This window comes from Bacillus rossius, chromosome 10, assembly GCF_032445375.1.
Source record: "Bacillus rossius redtenbacheri isolate Brsri chromosome 10, Brsri_v3, whole genome shotgun sequence".
NCBI lineage: Eukaryota > Metazoa > Arthropoda > Insecta > Phasmatodea > Bacillidae > Bacillus > Bacillus rossius.
In genome coordinates, this window is record NC_086337.1 from 8,969,322 (window position 1) to 8,992,577 (window position 23,256).

General features: G+C 38.1%; 1 protein-coding gene across 2 annotated transcripts in view; it reads right to left on the reverse strand.

The window, feature by feature from the left end:
* Positions 1-23,256, reverse strand: part of LOC134535767 (FAST kinase domain-containing protein 5, mitochondrial) — a 77,088-nt gene that overhangs the window by 50,053 nt on the left and 3,779 nt on the right. For both annotated transcript variants that reach the window (XM_063375012.1, XM_063375011.1), the window contains exons 2-3: positions 21,461-21,579; positions 18,338-18,485 (exon numbers count right to left, since the gene is read on the reverse strand). In XM_063375012.1, the coding sequence (XP_063231082.1) occupies positions 18,338-18,485; positions 21,461-21,579 (267 nt within the window). The remainder of the gene's footprint in view (positions 1-18,337; positions 18,486-21,460; positions 21,580-23,256) is intronic.

Genomic DNA, 23,256 nt, shown 5'->3' on the forward strand with positions numbered 1-23,256 from the left:
CGTAACTAAGAAGCTATTCCTACTCTACACAGGTCCCTATGTCGTCACGGAAGTCGTGAACTCGAATTGTTACACATTAAAGGATTTGAAGACTAATCAAGTCATAGGCAGATACAACCTAACACAACTGCGAGAGTACAAAACGCCCATCACTCAAGTATAATGTCGACATGGAGTCCAGAAGCTTTCTAACGAAAGGCTAAAATAGTCAAGCAGTCAGCTTATAAAATGAAATTTTATTTAATTCTTAGTCTGGGGTTTAGAGACGTATTGTTTACACATTGTGTGTAGTGAGGTGATAATCCAGTTTGCAGTATACCGAGGAGTCGCACTAATGTGAGCTTGGCATCGTGTATGTCGACTGAAGTTGTATATCAGTCGATCGTCCTGCGAAGAGGTGAAGAGATATGCCACCCTCGCCGGGATATAGATACTGCAGTGTCTATGGACATTTAGCCGAAGAGCTATTGCTGCAGGTGGCCAGTCAAACATAGTGTTTGACGTATTATGTCAAGGTCATACGGTGAAACTATTCGGAAGCAACCTGAGAGAAACCTACTGTTTTAAGGAATTTTTAGTAATTGGCATTAATTGCATACACGAAAACCAGCTGATTTGCTTAGTTTTAGTCATAGTTAACAATGGTATTCGGCATACTCCATGTGTTGACTTAAATGTTGTGACTTGAACTAAAATGCCTATGGTGTTACTGTATGTAGTAGTATGTACATGACAGCATTGAGAGTTTATAGTTATTCAAACAAATACAAAGCACATGCATATACTAGTAGTCAGTTATATTATATATGATGAATCCCATGTATGTTTAGAACACATTACTACTTTAAAATAATACAATTTTTCTCAATTTGATTTAAACATATACACCTTCTATTATATCCAGGAGATAACCGAACGTGAGTATGGGATACTCCAAAAGTATCCAAATTAGGAAAGTACACCCACCATTGTGTACAATTCCCTAACCAAGATTAATTAATGATAGTTAATATGACACATATTGTACATAAGGAAATGACTAATCATGACTAAAACAAAATTGTAAATCCTAAAAAATTTATCTATTGTGTTATTGAGATATTATAAAGTTTAACACGTGTTTTAATGTTCAAACAGTTATTGTTAGCGAAGGTTAGCATTAAAATTATTATTTAAGTTAGTATTGAATATTGTCGTAATTTATGAAAATTTAAATGTAATTTGAAACTAGCTAAGTTTTGGGTTATTTAAGTAGTTCAATTAAACCTGCTGTGTCAGCAACAGCAAAAACAGAAGTGAGGGTAGGTGATTAACTTACATTTGCAAGCATGTAAGTGGCACATAATTAAGCTTAGTGAAGTGAGATTATGCTGGGACACCTATACTTCGAGTGCGATAGCTAAATGTGTAACAATGATAATGTACCTAAAGGGAAAAACTGGACTTGAAGCATCCACGTCGTGTATGATGTGACAGTATCACGTCACCACATCAGCAATTACAGCAGGTCGTAGTGACGACCCCTGCCACTGCCGCGGACCACAAGACGCTGTCCGAGTGCTGGAGCGGCACCATGGAAGCGGGATGTCTTCCGTCTCGCAGCCAGTATGCCTTTCTTCCTGGATGCTGTTCGGGAACCTCATCGCTAAGGCACCCTTCTAATGGAGTCATGTTGCAGTAACAGGAGTGCCAGGGTGAGATGCATTAACTTTCTCCCAATCGCTCAAAAACTGTTATATCAAAGTCTGCATCAGCCGCCACCAACAAGGATTCTCCTCTGGTGATCCGCTGTCTGCTGAATCGTTGGGGAAAATCGCCATCCGGACGATGTCAAACTGCTCCCTTAAAACCATCCTATTGTTCTCATTAAATCAGTGGTCAAGTCTTGCGAGATTTGTTATATATATAGTCAAAAACTTTGATTAAAAACCTATGTTGTGCAAGTTGCGATGTTTGTAACTGTTGTGTAAAAGAAAAACTCAGACACGTGATACAATATAACAGCGACTTTTTTATATACACAACAGGGAGCGGCGAACATAGCAAACATTGCAGTGGTTAGTTGGTTTTCTCAGAGTTCTTACGTTACTTCACCCATACATTCTGTCATTATATCATTAGCATTTTATAGCCCTTCATTTTTTTTTGTAATGATCTAGAGGTCACCAAGCTGAAAGCTCAATTCATTTCCTTCATTGACAGATATAAGGGTTGAGGATTTGAACCAAGCAAGATAAACATTTTGATGTTGCCTGCTTCGTCTTCTATAGAAAATAAATATTTATTAAATTAAATATTTTGAATTGCTCCTGTGCTGCACTACTTCTGAGCGAGTAACCTGCACTTTTTAAGGCATCAAATAAATTGTTATAACCGGTTTTACTGTCTACATATCCCGGAATAGTGTTATCTTTATCACTTTTGGTACAATTTTGCAATTTATCTCTTGCTAGCTCAAAAAACGATGACATTGTTCACGTTCAAAAGCTGTAGCTACAGCCCGCGCTTTTCTATAACCGAAGTTACCCGATCGAGCGACGTACTTCGGAACTGTTCGGGCATGTCGATCTAAGCGGGTGAACCTTAGGCTGTCCAAATAATATATCTCTCTCATTTTAAATTGTGGTTATCTCTGCAAGAAAAAAATGTCTCAGTGCAACGAAATATCACCTGGAATAACCCATAACAAGGTAACCTAGAATAATTTTGCTTGTAGTTGCAAAGTGTTATGTGCTTGTAGAACTGCTTTGCATGCTAGAGTTTACACCTGTGTACACAGCTGGGTGGGATAACATCACGCATAAGTCTTGTCGAACACCTCTTACCCTCATGTCTTCATGCTAGTAAAATACTTTAGCTTTTCACTGTAAATAGAGCGAGTCTAGTGCTTCCCAATATGTGTTAGTGTTATTGGGTCAGTACCCAATCGAAGAATTCATCAGCCGTCCAATACACATATACATTATAATAATATTATACCCCAAAATATAGCTTCACTGGCTACTCAAATCCCAGTGCGGGTGGCATGTCACTTCACCTCGTCATAGGACACTGGCGGGAATTACACTTCCGCTCAAACACAAGGGTATACTCAACGGCTACATGGTGCCCTTATCCTGGCGTACCATAAACATAATAACATAACACATCTTAACAAGGGGAACTACATGGCTCTTGGTCAAACCATCACTTTCAGACTGCTATCAGCTGTTACTTCAGCATACATGCTCACATGACAATGAGGTAAACATTGACTCGTGCGTCGACTAAATTTACACTGCGGTGGTAGGACTCTTATATTCCCTCAGCTGCGTAATATTATAGCGGCCCATTGATTGGCCTGTTGATGGCTCGGCTAAAGCGTAGCAATTTTCATGTATGGTTCCAGTTATCACATAAGGACCATCAAACAACACAAACAACTTTTTCGTAACGTTCTCCCAAGCTCTGCTAATGGGATTCGTCTTCCGGAGAACAAGGTCACCAACTTTAAATGTAGATAGCCTTGATGCTGGGTGTCTTCTCTTGCGAATGGCCGCTTCAGCTGTTAACTTCTGGCTTATGAATTTCTCCACCTCTTCACCGGTGGGTAGACTCCTCTCCTCTGGGTCTTGTTCCAATCGGGGTAGATAGATAGGGTTGATTGCCTCAGACCGGTCCAGACTCATGGCTTCATGTGGGGTGACTCCTATTGAACCGTGTACCGTATGATTAATCACGCATTCCACATATGGTAGCTTATCCATCCAGGATTGCTGCGACTTGTGGCACAAAATGCATAGCAGACCCCCAATAGTTTTCATTAAACGTTCGACGGGGTTGCTCTGCGGGTGGCGTACCGAAATGGTCGTAGGGGTAGCGCCCAGCTTGCGCACTCCCTGCTGCCACAATTCACCCGTGAATTGGGTACCTTTATCTGAAAGTACCATCCTAGGTGTACCAATTTCTTCTGTAAACATTTTCAACTTACACAGAACTGCTTTTGCAGTGGGGCTCGCTATGGCATACAATCTTGTAAATTTCGTGAACACATCTTGTATCACAAATATATATTTCACCCCTCCTTTAGATTGGGGTAGCGGGCCAAATAGATCCACTGATATTAATTCTAGTGGTGCCTTGGGGAGAATAGGCTGTAGCATCCCATGTAGGTGCTCTCTGGGTGACTTTGATTTTTGACATAGGTCACATGTCCTCGTGACCTGGATTATGAAGCGAGGCATATTGGGCCAATACACTTGCCTCCTTAGAGCTTCTGTCAGCTTATTACTTCCAGCATGACCAAGTGAAACATGCACCTCCCAGGTGACTTGTTGTCTCATGCTCGCTGGTATCACTGGCTTCCATACGTCCTCAGATAGGCCTTTCTTCCTGGAGTGGGCAAATAAAATTCCATCAGCTGAATCGCAGAAATATTGATGTATCTTGTGTTCAGCTGGTCGACTTACCAGCTGCTTGACGGTATCTCGACAGAACTTGTCCTCATGCTGCTTGGCCTGCAGGTTTTGTAGCATCTCTTGTAATTTTTTGTTGACTGATGAAACGGCAACCGCTGCCGGTGCCACTAGGTATTCCTTTGGATAAGCTGGCCTGATGTTCTCTTGGATTTCTTCCAAGCGGCTTAGGTAATCAGCTGTGGTATTAGAGGATCCCTTTATGTGCTGGATCTGTATGTCGTATTCTTGGAGCAGCAACAACCATCTGGTTAGACGGCTTCCAAATAGCTTACCAGCCTTCAAACAAATTAAGGCCTGGTGATCAGTCAGTAATTTAATGGTTTCTCCCAGTAAGATGTCACGGTACTTTTGTAGTGCCAACACGATAGCTAACGCTTCACGTTCAGTTACCGTGTAGTTCTTCTCAGCCGGACTCAACGTTCTGCTGGCCATTGCCACTGTCTTTTCCAATCCTTGGTCTTCTTGTGCTAGTTTACATCCTAGTGCGATATCTGACGCATCGGTGTATAACAAGAATTCTTTGCCTTGGACAGGATGGTAGATCACGTGCTCCGATAGAAATATACTCCTCAAGTCATTGAAGGCCTGTTCATGTTCTTCTGTCCAATTCCAAACATGATTCTTTTTCAGAAGTAGAAATAAAGGTGCTGCACACTGAGCTACCTTATGGGAGTAATTTCGATAAAAACCCACTATACCTAGGAAAGCTCGAAGCTGCCTGACATTCCTAGACGTAGGGAAATCTTGTATTGCCTGGAGTTTTTCTGGCGCTGTCTTAATTCCTTCGGGCGTGAGGATATGCCCTAAGAATGGCAGTTCTTCTCTGCAAAATTTCGACTTACGGATTTTTACCGTCATACCTGCCTCTTGTAACTTGCGTAACACAGTGGCAATTTGTTGTAGGTGTTCCTCAAAAGTTGCGGAGGTTATCAGGATGTCGTCCACATATGTTCTGGCAAATCCTTTGCACTCAGGCCCTAGAGTAGTGTCAAGGCACCTGGTGAAATCAGCGACAGCATTGCAGAGACCAAATGGCATCACAGTAAAAACGTACTGTTGATTATGAAATAAGAATGCCGTGTATTTACATGATTCAGGCTCCAGCGGTATCTGCTAGTAACCAGATGACAGATCCATCGTCGTGAGGTGTTTGATGCCTTGGTACAATCTCAGAATTTCAGTAGTTTGTACCGGACTCTCCCTGTCCTTGATAGTTATCTTGTTGAGCTCTCTTGCGTCCAGACAGAGCCTCACTGTTCCGTCTTTCTTACCAACGCAGACGATAGGGTTGGCATAAGGGCTAGCCTCCCTTCTCACAACATTCCAGTCGATCATCAGCTGTAGATATGCAGTAGCCTCTTGTACATACTTTGCCGGTACCGGATAGGATTTACGGTGAAATGGAGCGTTCTCCTGAGTCCTTATCTTGGCCTGATAAAATTTGTTCCTACCTGGTTTATCAGAAAACACGTTCTGGAAATCCCTCAGCACATTGAAAAGTTGATGTAACTGTGTAGGAGTGACAGTTTTGGACTCTTGGACAGACTGTCTGATGTCCTCGATGGTGGCTTGTAGCTGCTCGCAGGCTAGGCTTCTACACACTTGCTTACACATAGGTGTGTTAGTCAGAATTCCGATAAAATTGTTTCGGACATGCCATTTGTCCGTTAATGATACAGGCGTAGTACTGTCGCTGGGTTGTATTGTACTCATTTTGAAGTCAATTACGATGCCAAATTGGGACAAGAAATCGGTTCCAATTATTAGTGGTTTGGCCAAACCCTTCACCACTAATGCTGTCAGTTCTTTCGGTTTTCCTAGGCCGTAGACTGTGATAAGTACTTGCCTATTCACAATAGGGCTGGCCCTCGAAGTTACCCCTATTATTTTCATTGCGGGTACTGGAATCTTCGGTACCTTCATGCCCTTGTATTCGAGGAAGCAAACCAGCTCCTCACTTATACACGTCACCTCCGCTCCACTGTCAATCAGTGCAGCCACTTCCTGCCCGTATATCTTCAGGTTTATTTGAGGACACACTGTATGGAACTGCGGTACCATACCCTCATCAGTTTCATTGTACAAAAAATCTCGTTCATTCTCCCTCAACATCACGGTACACATAAATTTACGATAACTAACACAGCTGTAAATATTGGTCACATTGTTCACCCCTGAGTCTGGAGGTCGGGTTTCGGTGCGGGGCAATCCTACTGAAACCCTTTCTAGTTTAACTTGCCGGACAATGCTCGCACGTCCAACGAGTCCGGCGTAGTCCCTCGGTGATTGTACCACGTCCTGGTACCTGCAGCTTCTGTCACTGCAGCCTTAAATTCCGCTGCCACAGAGTTGTCTGGTTGGTAGCGAGGGCGTGCTCCTTGCTGAGCCGCTGCTCCTTCTTGGCTATTCTGGTAAAACGTCCTCTTGGCTTGGCCGGATGATGCATTATGGCCACTGGATCCAGGTTGCGCTCAGTTGTTGATGTATGATGGGGTGCTGGTCCAGTCGCTGTCCTTGCCTCAGTCGTTGATTTACGTAGTGGTTCCGTATTAGGTGGGTCATACCTACACTCAGGTGTAGAGTACATCTGCCTACTAGTATCAGGGCGGGCTGCCTCTGGTACCTCTCTATGGGCACTACCAGCAGCTGTCGCCGAGATCGCGCTCTGGTTCACCGTCAGGTTCTCCAGACGCTCACGCAGGTTGGAGCTCGCTACCTCCACGTCTTCCAACCTGGCCTCAAGTCGGCGGGTCTGCCCATGCAGCTCGTCCCTCATATTAGCTTGGCTGCGCTGGCAAAATTCCCGCAGACCATGCTGTTCCAGGGTCACAGTTTCTCTAATAGATAGGATCTGAGTTTCTAACTCTCCTACCCTCTCACTGGTTTGTCCCACCTTTTCCACTACTTGTTCTATCTCCCTTTGCTGTTGTACCAACTTCTCCTCGATACTCCTCTCCAAACCCTGCAAGCTGGAGCAAGTCAAGTCAAATTTGGCCTCCATTTGCTCTGCCTGTCTGGACAGCTGTTCTTCCTGCCGGGACAGCTGTTCCGCTTGTTTAATTTCGACTTGTTCAATCTGTCGGGAGATTTGCTCTGCCTGCTTGGACAGCTGTTCCGCTTGTTTAATTTCAACTTGTTCAATCTGTCGGGAGATTTGCTCTGCCTGCTTGGACTGTTCTTCCTGCCGCGACAGCTGTTGGAAGATCTGTTGCAGCATCTTAGATATGTCAGAGTTAGATGACATGGCTGCTTCTGACGTGGCTGATGTCATGTTCCCTATGTGTGTAATTTCCCCTGTGGGGATGGGGGACACTGGCCTCCCTAACCTCTCACTGGGCTGGATATGCACATGTGTGTGTAGCATCGTTTCTACCCTGACAGGTGAGTCACAGTCCTCTTTGGCCGTGAGGGTGCCACTGTCAGAACTGCATGCAGTGGGACACTCCTCTACACTATCAGCTCGGCCTCTGAGAAAGTACGGTTGCTGAGCCATCTTACACTAATCTGGTTACCTACACACAAATTACTCTATACACAATCACAATTCTGTAAAACTTGCTTAGATCTCCCTAAATTTAACAATTTAGATCTGAGCAATCGGCCCCACGGATGGGTTCCATTTTATGTATTATGTGTGTGTGGTGGTGTAACTCTTTACTTAATCTCCACTTGGGTTGTCACTTTCTGTAAATACAGAAAGTATATGTAGTGTCTCAATCTAACACAGTTGTGTAAAAACAGATGAAGAAACATACATAAATATAAAAATATGACATATTGTGTTATGTTTTTTTTTTTTTGGTATGGCTGCAGCTAGCTCTATGCCAATCGCATAGCTCTGCACCTAGCACTATATCGATCAGCTGATCGGTCGCTCCACTGAAACGTCTGTATTATTTTTATTATGGGCGCCACTCTTATGTGTATAATGTCAGGTGTTTCTTAAGAATAAATAGGACAATACACATAAGAGAAAATTAGTAAAAGTTTCAGGACAAATAGTTAGAATGTCGAAACAAAGAGAATTGGGATATTTTACCATACATAAAACAGACAATAAATTACAAACGTAATTTCTAGGTCGTATTTAATAAAACAATAAATATTCAAATTAGTAACTTGACATATGGCAACTAAATATGTGTTTTAACATGCTCAGGAATTAGGTTGCACACATGAATACATATACAAAAGTCCGTTTTATCCCGTTTGTAAAGTTCGTTGTTATCAGTTTAGGAGCGGCGATAAATGAGTAAATTATCATATATGCTTTCAAAGTTCACTTCAATTAAAAATGTACCGCGGCGTAGTTCATTATATGTGTCGGCAAAACACCGTGAGATCCTATCCCGTTTAACCTCTGGGTATAGGAATTGGATTGTGTATTCAGAGTAAATTTAATTAAAACACGTCTGTCTTTAGTATTTGACGTAATTTCACGTATTACTTAAATGCTTTACATTTGTAGGGAAACAGATATGACTATTTTTGGTTCGTAGACACGGTCATTTGCAATGGAGGAAATCGAGTCAGATATTACTCACGTATTTTCACTCCTAAGATCGCATCAGTTCTGATGCGCCCTATAATAATTACATATAATTACTGTAGACGTCGTTTAGAAACATCCTTTTTCTTGGATGACCTAAATAGCTTCGTCGAATTTCATATTATTAAGGGATCCAAACCCCGGCGATTTTGACTGTGTCGCCACAATTTTATAACTCCCTATTCTTAATTTTAGTTCCAAACTCTTCATTATTGCAACTCGGCCTCTGATTGGCCGGAACAAAATCACCGTTAACGTAATTTAACACTTTATAATAAAATCCGACTTCTCCCAAAACGTCTTAAAGTGTCAAAACGTCACAAATTTAAAATGTTATTTTTCAACAATAAACACTCTTTTATATAAAATCAGTGTCAAAAGCTGAAATCACCGTTAAAACCAATAAGGCCCTAGAGGGGTCTAGTCAATTGCTGCTTAATTGTCAGCTTGAACTATGTCAAGGATTCCGACACACGTAGAGACGTTCAATTGCACAAAATAAATCGTTCAAACGGAAATATATAAACAAACGACGATAAATGTAATAAAATGTTAGTAAATAAATAGTTTGTTTACATTCTGTGCGTGAAGTAGTCATAAATGTAACAGCACACACCAATCACTGGACTTAAAAATATTTACTCTCAAGTCACTCAATGTCTGTCAAGTTCCACAGTTTGCACTCTTCATGATTCGCCCCTTACCACACACCTGTCCAACCACACAGTCTCACTCTCTCAATCCCGTCGCTCCATGTTGTGCCACTCTCGAGGTGGTCTCTCACCCTCTTCGCCAACGTCGCACTTCCCCTCACTCGCGGAACTTTCCGAACTCACGCACGGAAGCCGGCGTCGCTGCTTATACACTTGTGGCTCCCTTCTCAAACCGATGAGAGCGGCTGTGACGAGTCACACCATCCCGGGTCGAACCAACGCCAGAAACATTGAGAATGGTGACGTTTATTCACGCCACCCCACACGGCAGCCTCTGTAAGCCTGGGATTTCCAGGCAGCTAAAGGTGATAACAGCCCGAGGCGGGACGATGAACGGGAAGCGGAAAGGGGAGGGGGGTAGTGAAGACCTCTGTAATCTGGCCAGGCACGCGTAGCATGCCTTATGTCAGTGGACACAGTGCGTGACGCCAATGGCCATGCAGGGCCGCCAGCCAGCTCCAAACCTGGCGCGTGTCGCGGTCCTGTCTCTGTTCGTAACAATATGTATGAGTGTGTGACACAGAAATGTGCTGAAATGTATTGAAATATATTTTATAGTGTTAAATTCAGAGCAAATTACAAAACACTGTACTCTTGGTACAGTTAACCACGAAACACATAATAACACTATATATTGGGAAAACAAATCTCTCTCTTAAAAAGGGTTCTGTTTTGAAAATGACAATTACTATTTTGTATCTTATTTAGTTAAAACCATAAGGGTATTTATGGCTTTGAATCTTTCCTATCTGGGTAATAAGCAGGATTGAGGATGAGCACATCTGCAGCACAACAGTTTATTACTATGTATCCATCCAAAACTATCATAGAGATCATACAATATGTAGTTTGAATATTTTCAAAGTAAGGAGTTTAGGGGTTCACAACGGCAAGTTCGTTAAAGACAATAAGCAAAGAAACTATTTCACTCAAGACCACCAGGTCTGAGAGTCAGTTTCAGTTTGTATGTGTTATTTCACCATTAGATTCAGCTAATTGCAAAAGTGTCTTATGAAGTGTTGTAGTCAATTCCTCTTTCATTAACATGCTAGCTTAAATTTAGGCTTTTACAATTGCTTGTGTAGCCTTAAAAGTCAATATGCGCTAAAAGAAAATTGGGAATGTGTCTTAGTGTAGACATGCACAAACGGTGGAAATGTCCTTACATGAATTTACCTCTAGGCACAATATTTCTTTAGATACTGTCCTGCACTATCACTATGCATTATTTACATATCCAATTAACGAGTATAGACGTCCCGCAGTTTTATAATATAGTTAAAACTTCATGATAAGTTTAGTAATTCACTTAAGTGTCACTTACGCCCAGCCCAACATTATTAGAAGAACAAAAATTAATTTTGATAGTTATCCATAAGTCGTTAAAATTGAAATGCCGGCCTATGATTGGCTGGAGGTCCGTGCACATCAACATCTTAAATCCTCCTGACGCACAACAACAAAGTCAATAATTGGTTGAAAATGTGCAAAATTACTATTTAAATTATAATATTATTCATGAAACATAACAATCTTTAACAAAACAAAAATTAACTAGTTCGCTGACGGTGTTAACTGGTAGTTAGATGTGTGAGCAACAGGAGGTGTACTTGACTAAACAAGGCATAGAGTATGTACTCTGTAAAAAAATTGTTTTTTACTCTTATTTAAATAATAAACATATTAGGTATACTAGCTGCAGTACCCAGCATTGCCCGGGCTGAACACAGGGTGAAGGGGAACTGTTTAGAGATCAGATGTAGTCAGTAATTGTTTTCTTAATTTGAATGTCAAGTGTGAAAAATAATTTATATCACTTTCAGATCCCGACAGACGTTCTGCCAGTTTATAGTCATTTACCTGGTCTATATGTAATCTAGACTCTATAAAGCAATATAGAAAAAAAAAAACTGAAAAATAAGGGATTACTAATATTGAAAAGATTCCATTATCTAGCTAATGCTCGGCATGCATTGCAATGCCTCGTTCAGTTTTGTTTTGTAATATGTTTGAAGTACAGTAAAACCTTTTTGTTGCGACCCCATTTATTGCGACCACCTCTCTATTACAACCCGATTTCGAGGAACCATGAAAAAATGGCCGAAAATCCGAAGAAAATAAGTTTCTTGTGGTGAGTAGCGTGTTACTGCGTTTCTCTTGCCGAGTGCTATACTGCCGTAGGCAGCGCATATCTAAAAATAGATACCACTTCCTGTCGACCGCTGTCAGCAATTGACAACCCCCATTCCACGTTCCTTTGCCGGCAAGGTCCAGATAAAGGTTTTTGTGGCAACGTGTTTACGTTCAGCTTTTTGCGAGTGTCTAGTGTGGTAAGCAGTTAAGGCAAAGCTACCTGCTGGATTTCTCTTGATTTTGATTACTATCGGTTGACAATGTTTGCTTAGTTTTTGAAGTCCGATTTGGTATATTTTCTGGCTTGAATTTGTGAACTATTGTTGATGACTTATGAAGGTTTTTTTTTTCTTTTTTTTCGATTTTGTGTATTATGACTTAATAAATAAAATACCATTAAATATTAATTACTATTAATACAATGCAGGAAAAACCCTCCGGCCGAAGCGTGTGAACATGGTACAGTCAAACCTCTATCTATCGTTTTTCAGGGGACCAACAAAAAAATTCAGTAGATGCGGACATTCAATAGATGTGGACTTCACTCTAAGAATTTTTAAAAAATAATATTTCAACCCAAAATTAGTGTCAGAAATATATCAGTTACTTGTCATTAAAGTTAAATCAGTTGAAAAATAAATAAAAATGGAAGTATTTTACTTAATTCAATTTACACTTGCAAAAAAAAAACATACACACAATAAATCTACATGGAAATTAAAGACTTTTTCAATATCCTGAAGTCTGAAATATGTTTACTCATGTCATCAAATGTAGAGCTGTACTGAAGAAGCCGATTTTACCAATATTTAGTTGAATCGGCATTTCTGTCGACTTCCGTTACGTTTGTTAGTTTTCGGCCGAAATTACTGAAAAACGAGAGATACTGCCATAACCTAAAAATCCACGAGTACCCTTTTCACTTTTCGTAGTAGTACTGCATTCTTTCAGATCGCATTATTTCTTTGCAACATGTGCCAAACGTACATATAAAAATTTAACATCCTTTTTTTTCAATAATGTTCTTTAATTTTAATATGTCATAAATAAATACATTACCGTCACGGTAAATATACATCTCGGTTGTTACGGTAACTGTAGTGCAAATGTGGTAGGTATCGTGCTTCTGTATTAATTATGGTATCGACAAAGAATCTTTAGTTCTTTTTATGGTAATTATCTTAGGATAACAATCGGGTTTGTACTGTAGTTATGGTACATCATCCATATTTCTTCGTAAGTTGTTGTTCATTTGTCTTTTCATATTTACGTGCTCCATTACTTGGCTGCAGATTTAAGGTGATTTTTACTACTGTATACTATCGTTACTGTTTTTATGACGGTTTCTTTCTAAGAAATGGTTATTTCTGCAAAATCTTTATGGTTAAACGATCATCTATTATAATTTATAGTTACGGGACCACATATTTTGTACGATCAATGCGGACAAAACGGTAATTCGAACATTGGTACAAGCAGACTTTTTTAACCTTAGTTGTATGGCAATGTTGCCGGGACCGTAGAAAGTATACGATAAACACGGACAATCGATACATGCGAGTTCGATAGATAGAGGTTTGACTATAGTCGGCCGCTCGCTCGCCCTTGCTCACCTCTCTCCCCGTACCGTGCGCTGCGGCCGACCTCGGATGCTGCTTGTACTTGTTAACAATCACGTTATCTGCTTCATTTTAACGAGAGTAAAAATATATTAAAACTGTCAGCATATTGATAAAAGCTTTATATGTCCGCAAAACAGGGCACAACACTGGCCCGCCAGTTGTTTTCATTCAAAACGTGGCTAAAGAACTTGCATGGATCAGGCTGAAAACATCCGGCAATACGTGTAGGTTATAAGGAATCTTGTTATAAATTGAGATGTTATGTTTTTCGAGTAGATATACACAGCGACCGACTGGATGCACGCCCGCCGCAACTTGTTTTAACTGCCGCAGTGATGTTTATTTTGACAGCTCAAGCAATAATCTTTTCCGTGGGTTGACAGAAAAAAGTCGCTTCACCCAGCATAAAAAAAAAGGCTACGCCACTTATTCCCCACGCAGAAACACTGGCTTCCGTCTGTCTCCCCCGCATTTATCTTTCTTCTAACATTCCACGTCTCGCCTCTGGCGCAGGCAATAACGAAGCGACCATGCATTGGGCCGTTTTATGCTTTGTTTGGTGACAGCAGCTTGATTTTATTCGGTATATTCCTTTTCATAGGACCCTTGATATTAAAATACATTTATATTTAAATTTGAAAGCTTGTAAATTTCTTGCCAGAGATGACTGAACTCGATCTTGGTGTGAAATGCAACATATTTTGACATACTTTTTTTTGGGCGTGTTTTTGAGGAGGGAGGGGTACGAAAATATTTACAATGATCTTACCCCTGCCTCACCGCTTTAGTACCCCATTCATAATAGCCCAATTTTACGGGAGAAGGGAGGGTGAAATGAGCATTTTCTCACTGAAGGTTTTTCAAAGGAGAGCGAAGTTGGGGTGTTATAAGGGAGGACACTAGATGGTTTGTGTGTCTGGGAGGGATGAGCTAGCCTTGAAGAATGTGAACGAGGGGAGGGAGGGGTGAGCTTATGCGCCATGAAGCCGCTGCTGCCAGCCAGCCGGGCGAGCTTAGTGCCTCCCTTATCTATGGCTTAGTGTGCGCCCACTCGCGTTGCAGAACCTACCGCTGCCATATTTTTAAAGGAAATATCCCATTATTTTTTTGTTATTCTTACATGAAGATTATTGGAAGTATTAAAGCCGACACAAAAATACGCTGTGTGTTAAAAGGAACAGATTTTAATGATCTTTCATTTCATTTTTTTTTAAATTTTTTCTGATTTTTAAATTTTGGTTTAAATGTCAATTTTTTGATGGTTCCAGAGAATGTATTCGTAAAATCACCGCTTCGTTAAATCCGGGGTTCGTGACATCGGGGCTCTAGTGTATTTAACTACGGCAAGCAGAAAACGTACATGTAAACTAACCAATAAAAATAAACTTTTCTTTGACATATTTTCTTTAGAGCTGGCCTGTAGGGCGACGGACTTGTCCTGAAGGTTGAAGTGGGTTTAAAGAAAAGCCGTCTAGCATTTTGAGTGACAGCATCCTGCGATTGTACGGCTGGTTTCTTAGCGAGTAGCGGTTTGAGAAGGGTTGGGGGGGGGGGGGGGGGGAGGGTGTGTTGAAATCAACTGAAAATTTCGGAAAACATCTATTACAACACCCCCTCTATTGCGACCCTATTCCTGGGAACCGTGAGGGGTCGTTTCAGAGAAGTTTGACTGTAGTTACACATATACAAATAATCTATCCATGTCTCTAAATATATATTTATCTCTATCTACATCTATAGTCCTATGTAACTATGTATCTCTCTATCTGTATTTATCTCTTTATATCTACATATATACATACCTCACACTATCTCTATGTATTCTATATGAGGGTACTGATTGCTTCGTTGTTAATATCACACGGGTGTTTTTTACTTGTATGGGAAAATTAAGAATGATAAGGCATCTAGTGCGTGGCAATAATGTTAATAGGCAGTAGGAAATAAACTTCTAGCGCCTGCGGCATTGTCAACACACACTTTGTATGTGTACTGCATGTTGTATCTAACCCCCTCCAACGCATTTGATTCTAAATTGAACTTTTAGTAAGGATCCCTAATGTTATTGATAATATAATATAGCCTATAGCCTTCCTCGATAAATGTACTATACAACACTGAAAGAATTTTTCAAATCAGACAAGTGGTTCCTGAGATTAGCACCAACCAAACAAACAAATTCTTCAGCTTTATAATATTAGTATAGATTATCTCTGCAATAATGGTATTGTCACAGCCTGGTAAATAAAGTAAGTTAAAGAGTTTAACAAACCAATTACCAACACCAAATAATATTTTTATGTTTGTGACACTCGGACAAATGATTGCAGAAGCTGATGCCAGAGCACAGTGAATTCAGATTGTTTATCGTGCGTCATCCCTATTTTCTTTATACAAATTGCAGTTTAATATCTTTATAGTTAATGATTTCAGTATAACACAAATTTCTGGTTTCTGTTTGTTAAATTTCATACGGTATAGTTTTTGGCAAAAACATTTTGGTTTTATAATGGCTAATGCTTGTTTTATTGCAAGCTTTATCATGTCACTAGTTGAAAAAAATCATCTAATACAATGGTATCATTGTTTCTGCAATGCACATTTGCGCAGAAAGTTTTGTGAATCAAAATTTTGTTACACTAATATGTTTATGTAGTTAGCCTTTGAAGTGAACTGCAGGATTATTAATTAATGTTTTTATAACATAGCTCATTACTGCCTACATCACAATTATATAACTGTTAAATTATGAACAATGTACATTAAGTGTGTGAAAAATAATTGAAGGTTATGTAACTTAACCTCAGCATTTTTTGTATTGCAGATAACACATTTCAACATGAAAATGAACGTCAAGTTAATATGGTTTATGTTCATCAAATAATTTTAATTAATGGTCATGTTAATTAATTTTAATTAATGGTTATTCAGTGTTAGTGAGTTTTTTTTAACTGAGACTAATATTTTAAAATGGTAAAACCAGGTCACACAGGGAAGGCTTCCTTTCAGGTCCAGTGGCTGAATGAACCTGATTTTAATGGTAGGTTACATCAAGCCCAGGGTGACAAATATTCAGCCCCTTGCTCTCTTTGTTGCAAAGTGTTTTCATTGCCATCAGACGGGCGGACTGCAGTTATGAGCCGTGTGAGAGGAGCCAAACACACAAACCTATGTAAGAGCAGTCGGCAAAATCATCTTCACAAGTGACAGGGAGTATAGTGCAGCTAATGAAGTTCCTACTTAGTCTTCTGCTCAAACTCAGCTCCTGTTACAGCAGTGACAAGTACGGGACACATGCCAGTGCCTGTTACAGCAATGACGAATGTTAGAAGAATATCTATGCAGTCTCTTGAAGATACGAAAAAACCTGCTGGTATTTATGAGTATTTGCTAAGTTATGACATAACACAAGTGTTCGTGCTAAGGGCAATGCAATTTGTGTTGGTTCAAAAATCCATGTGCAGTTCTACTAATGATGTTAGATGTTAATATCTTTCTTCAAATGTTTCCTGACAGTCAGTTAGCAGCGAAAATGAAACTGCAGAAAGACAAAATTGCATATAATATTGTCTTTTGTTTAGCACCATTTTTCGAGGTAGGTAGTATTTCAGAATTTGTGCAAGGAAAGCTGTGTGGTGGTTGGATTTGACGAAACTTCAAATAAGGTAAGCCAACTGCAACAAATGGACATTAACATTCAATTATGGGACAGTTTAATAGAGGAGGTGACTGCGCATTCTAGGATCGTTCCAAGAGCAGTAGACCTTTTGAAGACATTATTATAGTGTTCATGTTTTGAAGCAAATCTTTCTAGATTTAAGCAAGTATAGTAATTTTTTTTAAGTGTAATGTAGTATTACAAAGAATGCACAGAAATTTTATATAAAATGAGTCAAACAGTATGGAAAATAGATTTTTATATTATTATGTATTATATTATTATATATTTTTTATCCATATCTCTCCATATAACTCTATCTCTCTTTATATATCTCTATGTAGCTATGTGTCTATCTTTCTCCATAACTATCTCTCTTTAAATTTATATATCCATCACTCTATCCCTCTATAACTCTCTCTTTGTCTATACATATCTTCCTATCTATATCTTTACAAAACCAGAAGACGAATACACACACACATTCATTTATATATATGTATTTACGTATCTATATTTTTATCTATCTTTTACCTACCACAGGTGTGACACAGGCATATAAAAACACACATGTTTTAAATGCAACGTTGTGTCAAAATTTCCAAGCAATCGGTGAAGAACTTTGGAAAAATTAAGATTTTGAACAAATGAACATTTAGATTTTTATTTATATAAATGTATAGATTATTCACGGTTATTTGTTATATACTAAATAGTATATATTGTCCGTCTGTTTGTTTGTAATGCAGTTCTGAGCTATGTTCTGAACTATCTCTAGCTTATCGGAAAGTTAGTTTAGAATCAACTGCAGAATTTTTACCGAACAGACAAACACAGACAGACAAGAAAGCGAGTTAATAAAAATGTGGTAAAAGTCATGGAGTTTTTGTCTTCAGACTTGTGGCTAAACTGATTATAGATACGTGCCCTCACAGACTTTTAAAATATATGTTTAAAAGGGAATTCTGCAACAGCAATACCAATTTCCATGAAAAAGTAATATGCGTTTTTCAATTTATAGAATAAAAAAATATCTATAAACAAAAAAAAAATTATGAGAGATAACAAAATTTCTAACTAAATTAAACGTACATATTGTAAACTTCAGTTACTGAAAGGGAGTAGATATAATAAAAATGATTGCCGGATCCATGTTTCTACACTGACATGCCGTGGTTGCCTGGTGGGTTCTCGCTGCACATTACCTGGTATCGCGTAGTTCGGAGAGATTACATCCGCGTACACACACTCCCTACCCACCGCCCCCTCCACTGCATCCAGGACATCCACGAACAAGCGCTCGGTGACGCTCAGGTTCTTCTTGGAGCGATCTGGGACCCACTTGGTGTACCTCTGGAAAAAAAATATCTGCGTGAATGCGACACCAATAGCAACATTAGCTTTTAGTAACAAAATGTCCACACGGGCTCACTGTCAACAATAATCTGTTTTAAAGTAACATCACATTTCCTTCTGTATTAGAAAATAAAATAATACAAAAAAAAAAACATTATCAATGGGTATAATTTCACACACTACCACTGCCAAAATGACTCATTCACTGTAACATTTTAACAAATACACTATAATATTAGGTTTGAATATGTATACACTGTCTCGAACTTAGTTTTTTTTACGTATTAATTTCTATAACCACAAAAACTTCTCACACATAAAGCTAAAATTGTTTCAAATGCATTATTGTAAAAATCAAAAGTGATATGAACACAGAATTTCAAAAAGGCTTTCTTAATAAATAACATTAGAAATGTAAGTTATAAAATACTTGGCAACTGGTAGTTCATTAACCATAAAAGTTTTTTCCTGTTAATATATGCATTCAATTCATCTTTTGGTTCTTGCAGTTATTAAAATGCAAACATGAGTATAAAATGACATTTGTAAGATGATCCTCGTAGTATTTCAAATATTCAATTTCTCATTAGCTGTTGAAATCATCTGGGTGATTGCCAAAATAAGGTACCTAAATTATGTATGGTTTGAAAAAAAAATATTATAATTTATACACCTGCAAAGATACTTAAATATTCCCCTGGTTTCGCCAAATTCAGTACAATAAGTGGTCAAGATCGATACATTAAATTGAATTAATAAAACGTAAATAGAATTTTGGGGCTGTCCACAGAGTGGACTCTACTGTCCACCGAGTGGACAAATTTAACCTTACCATTGATTTTGGTACTTTTTTTAGTCTGTGGTTATGTACACAGAGTCTGTACTTCTTGATGATTTTTCCAGTTAAAACTCGTAACATAGTTCTCATTTTTTTTTTTTTTAGATTTCTCAGTTTTAAAACTCTTTTATTTGGTCATGGATAACTTCAGCAAAAAAAACTTTCTTTTTAACTTCATCTGAATTAGTGTTGTTATTACTAAATAACTTTTCCACTCTCTTCCTAGGGGTTAGAGTATCTGCATTAGGTTGTAATGAATCTTATTCTCTTTATTCTGTTTTTGTATCTCAAGTTTTCTTCGTAGTCTCTCATTGTCCTTTTCCAACTTCCGTTTTTCTTCTTACATTTTCTTCCTGTTTTTCCTTGAACGCTTTTTTCCACATTAAACTCTGCAAGTTGAGGCTACTACAGCATCTGAAATTTCTGGTGGCATTTCAGGAGAATTAATTTTTAATCCTTCTTCAGTTTCTTTCGCTTTTTTCTCTCTTTTCGTTGATGTCGTTTCCGGTCTCTCCATTCTTTCCTGACTGATCGTTCATCCCTTTCACTCATATTCAAAATTAATTTTTTCCTCATGTGGTATCTTTCCCTTTCTTTAGCTTTTTCTTCTTCATACTTTCTTGGGTTGTTAGTTTACCTTTCTCTAGCCTTTCTCATGCTGATCTTTTTCTGTTCCCTTCGTTTTTTGATCTTATCAGCGAAATTTGAAGTTTTCTTTTTTATGGGAGCCATTATTCTGCAAGATAAATACTAAATCTATCAGAGCGTTTATTGGGCTCTGTTGTAATGATAAAACATTTGAAAGAGTAAAATTAATGCTTTTTTTTTTTAATGAGGATAGACAGACCACAACCGTGCTGCATGAACATTTGTCAAAACAGAAAATGATCAATTCAGCAGATTGCAAGGTAAATTATTATTAACATTTAAGCATTTAAGGTATTACAAAATCATGTACCTGTGACAATATTTAAATTGTCAAATATCTTTCTACACAAGTATACTGGATCTAATGAATGTAACAAACACAGTACTAAGTGCAGCTGTATGGTAATTTTCAGAATTAATGTATAAATTTCATCAATGATTAAGTACATAAATATGTTATAGTCTGTTAATAGGCCTATGCTGCAATGTCAGCAGTTCTGGTACTCGAAATAGCACTAACACTTCCATACAGTTCTCATTAATTCAAATCTGGAAATATTTCACTACGTGTACAATGATGTCCCCTCCGAAGCCTGTGAATTCCACGGAGGGGACAGAAACTGTACTTTTGTTTTCTAGTCCTTTAATTTTTAAGGTTAGAATATCACTGCATTTGTAAAAGAAATTTATACGTAGTACTTTTTATCTATTCATCCATTAGAAGTGACAGATATCATTTCTCACCTTCATAAAGGTTGTCCACGGAGTGGACTAAGCGATCTTGACCAACCGTTATATCACATGGATCAACTAATGTAAGTACCAATAAATCACCAATCATCCACTTATGACTTGATAGAAAACAAGATACATTCTTTTCCCTCCTTTTTTGTAGGGTTCAGTGGCCAGTGCTGCACCCTGGAGGTTTATATTGAAACTATTTTGTATGTCTACACTAAGGACCCATTTCCTGGGGACAATTAATAAACATTAATCTTACTTGAAAATTCAAACCTTTGCAGTCCAGCAATTTTATGATTTCTTTTTTAATCTTTGGACATTACAATTTAAAGAATTAATATTAAATAACATAAAATCATATTGTTGTGGATAATTAAAATGTTATCAAACTGTACCTGGGGACAGTCCACGGAGGGGACATTTAGCACTTTCTTGGTCTCAAATCTTAAATACAAAAACATTTATTTAAGAAATAATATAAATAATAGGCTTCTATTACATTCAAGCATATATCTTATTGTAAAAATTACTATTAATACAAATGTATAATATTTTTAAGGCCTAGGGACATGCTTTAGGTACCTTATTTTGGCAAACACCCATCTCCACTTTATATTTTCACATTTCAGTACATAGTCATCTGTGCTTGTTGACTATTAAAAATTCCAACATTTCTAGGAGACAGACTAATTCCACAGCTGGTGTAAACTATGATAGTCGTTGCTTGTACACTTCTAGGTCGTACCTTGGCCAGGAAGCGACGATACCTCGGGTCCAAGCGATTCCCTTTGTAGCTGGGACAGTCAATTTCAATGGCAACATCCAAGCATAGCAGTTCCCGTCCCAAGCTGTACAGGTTTTTACCTAAACGGTAAAATTATTGTTAGCATTTGCAGATTTAAGCCCTGAAGAAAAATATACTTGCAACTACAGGCCAACTCCATTCGTAAATGATTAGTCAACTACAAAAAAAATACACGAGACAGTGTGAGCATGGAGTCTTTATTGTGTTCTTACTAACAAATTACCTACACTTTCATGACATTCAAAGTATGCAATAAATATATTGAGCAAATCAGCTTATATATTGAGCAAATCAGTCTTAAACACGAGCCTCAGTAAATTTAAGAACTTTTGGCATCCCACATAGAACGTGACAATCCAAATATAGTGTCCTACCACGGCAGGATCACCATGGATGGATGGGGCTGACGCTCGTAGGAGCTGGGCAATTTTTGAAATATTTCACTGATTATAATTTGTCATAGTTTTTTACAAGCTTACACCAATGTGGAAATTATTTCATGTTTGCTAATAAGAATTTTCATAGGTTAGTTTATGTGTTTACTTCACTTGTGTTCCCATTTCCAAATTCATCATTTTGGATTTTGGATTTTCATCGCTTACTCCACTATTATTGGGTTCCCCTATTTAACAGAAGATAGGTAATGTTTTAGTCCAATACAATTAATTAAAAATAACATACAAACAAATTAAAATATTATAAGTCATGCAAACAAATGTTTATGAAAGTTTTTGAGCCGTAAAACTGCTAACAAATTTTTTTTCCTTCAAAACAATGTAACAAATAAAAACTGAGAAAGGAAACTAAGAAGGAATTCCAAGAACAGTACAAGTACCTACACAGTTTAATGACAGTGCTATCATATATCTACACCACTCCACTTCGCGGAGCATGGGTGACACCTGTCCCTAGACCTAGAGGATTTTCCTCTTACTTTTACATATTTATTTTGTAATTTTTAATGATTTACACCTCACAGTTTCCTTGCCTTAATAGTCTTCCCCACTAGCCAGACAATTGGAAACAGTTGGAATGGAAAAAAAAAAATGTTCTTGCAGAAAAAATAAACAAGTTTACTCAAAAATAATACTTTTCAGAATGACAAATGTGAGTGCATGCATATCAAAGAATAAAATTTGAAAACAAAAACTAATATCACTGATAACCAGTCCTTACCAAAAATACTAATACCATTGGCGGTGGCAACATCAAAATCAGACTACCTAATATAACATATAAACAGTAAAAAAAATGGCAGCAGTCACATCAATGCACAGCAATTGTAATATAAGCTATAAACTGTGCTTTCTCAGAAACAAGAAGAAATATAAAAATGCTGTTTTCAGGGTAAATACAGTCAGAAAAAATATTTTTTGAAATTTTATTATTACTTCACAGAAAAGCCGTGCTGTAAAGTTTTCGCTTCCATTCAAATTGTTTATTACTAAGTATGCGACTTAAAATACTACTTTAAATGCAAATGTCAGAAAACAAAGATTCTGTAATGCAATCAGTTATTTAAAGTACAAAAAAAGAAAAAAGAAAATTGAAGCATTAAAATATCCCTTATTATGGCAATACAGTCATTATATTAATTCCTTTGGTAAATATGTAGTGTACGGATTAGCACCAAATTTTTTTTTAAAAATCTGAAATAACTTTCATTATATGCTCTTTTACGTCCTCTTTTCATTACAGCCTGCGGAGATAAAAAAATTCCAGTTACTTTAGGAGAT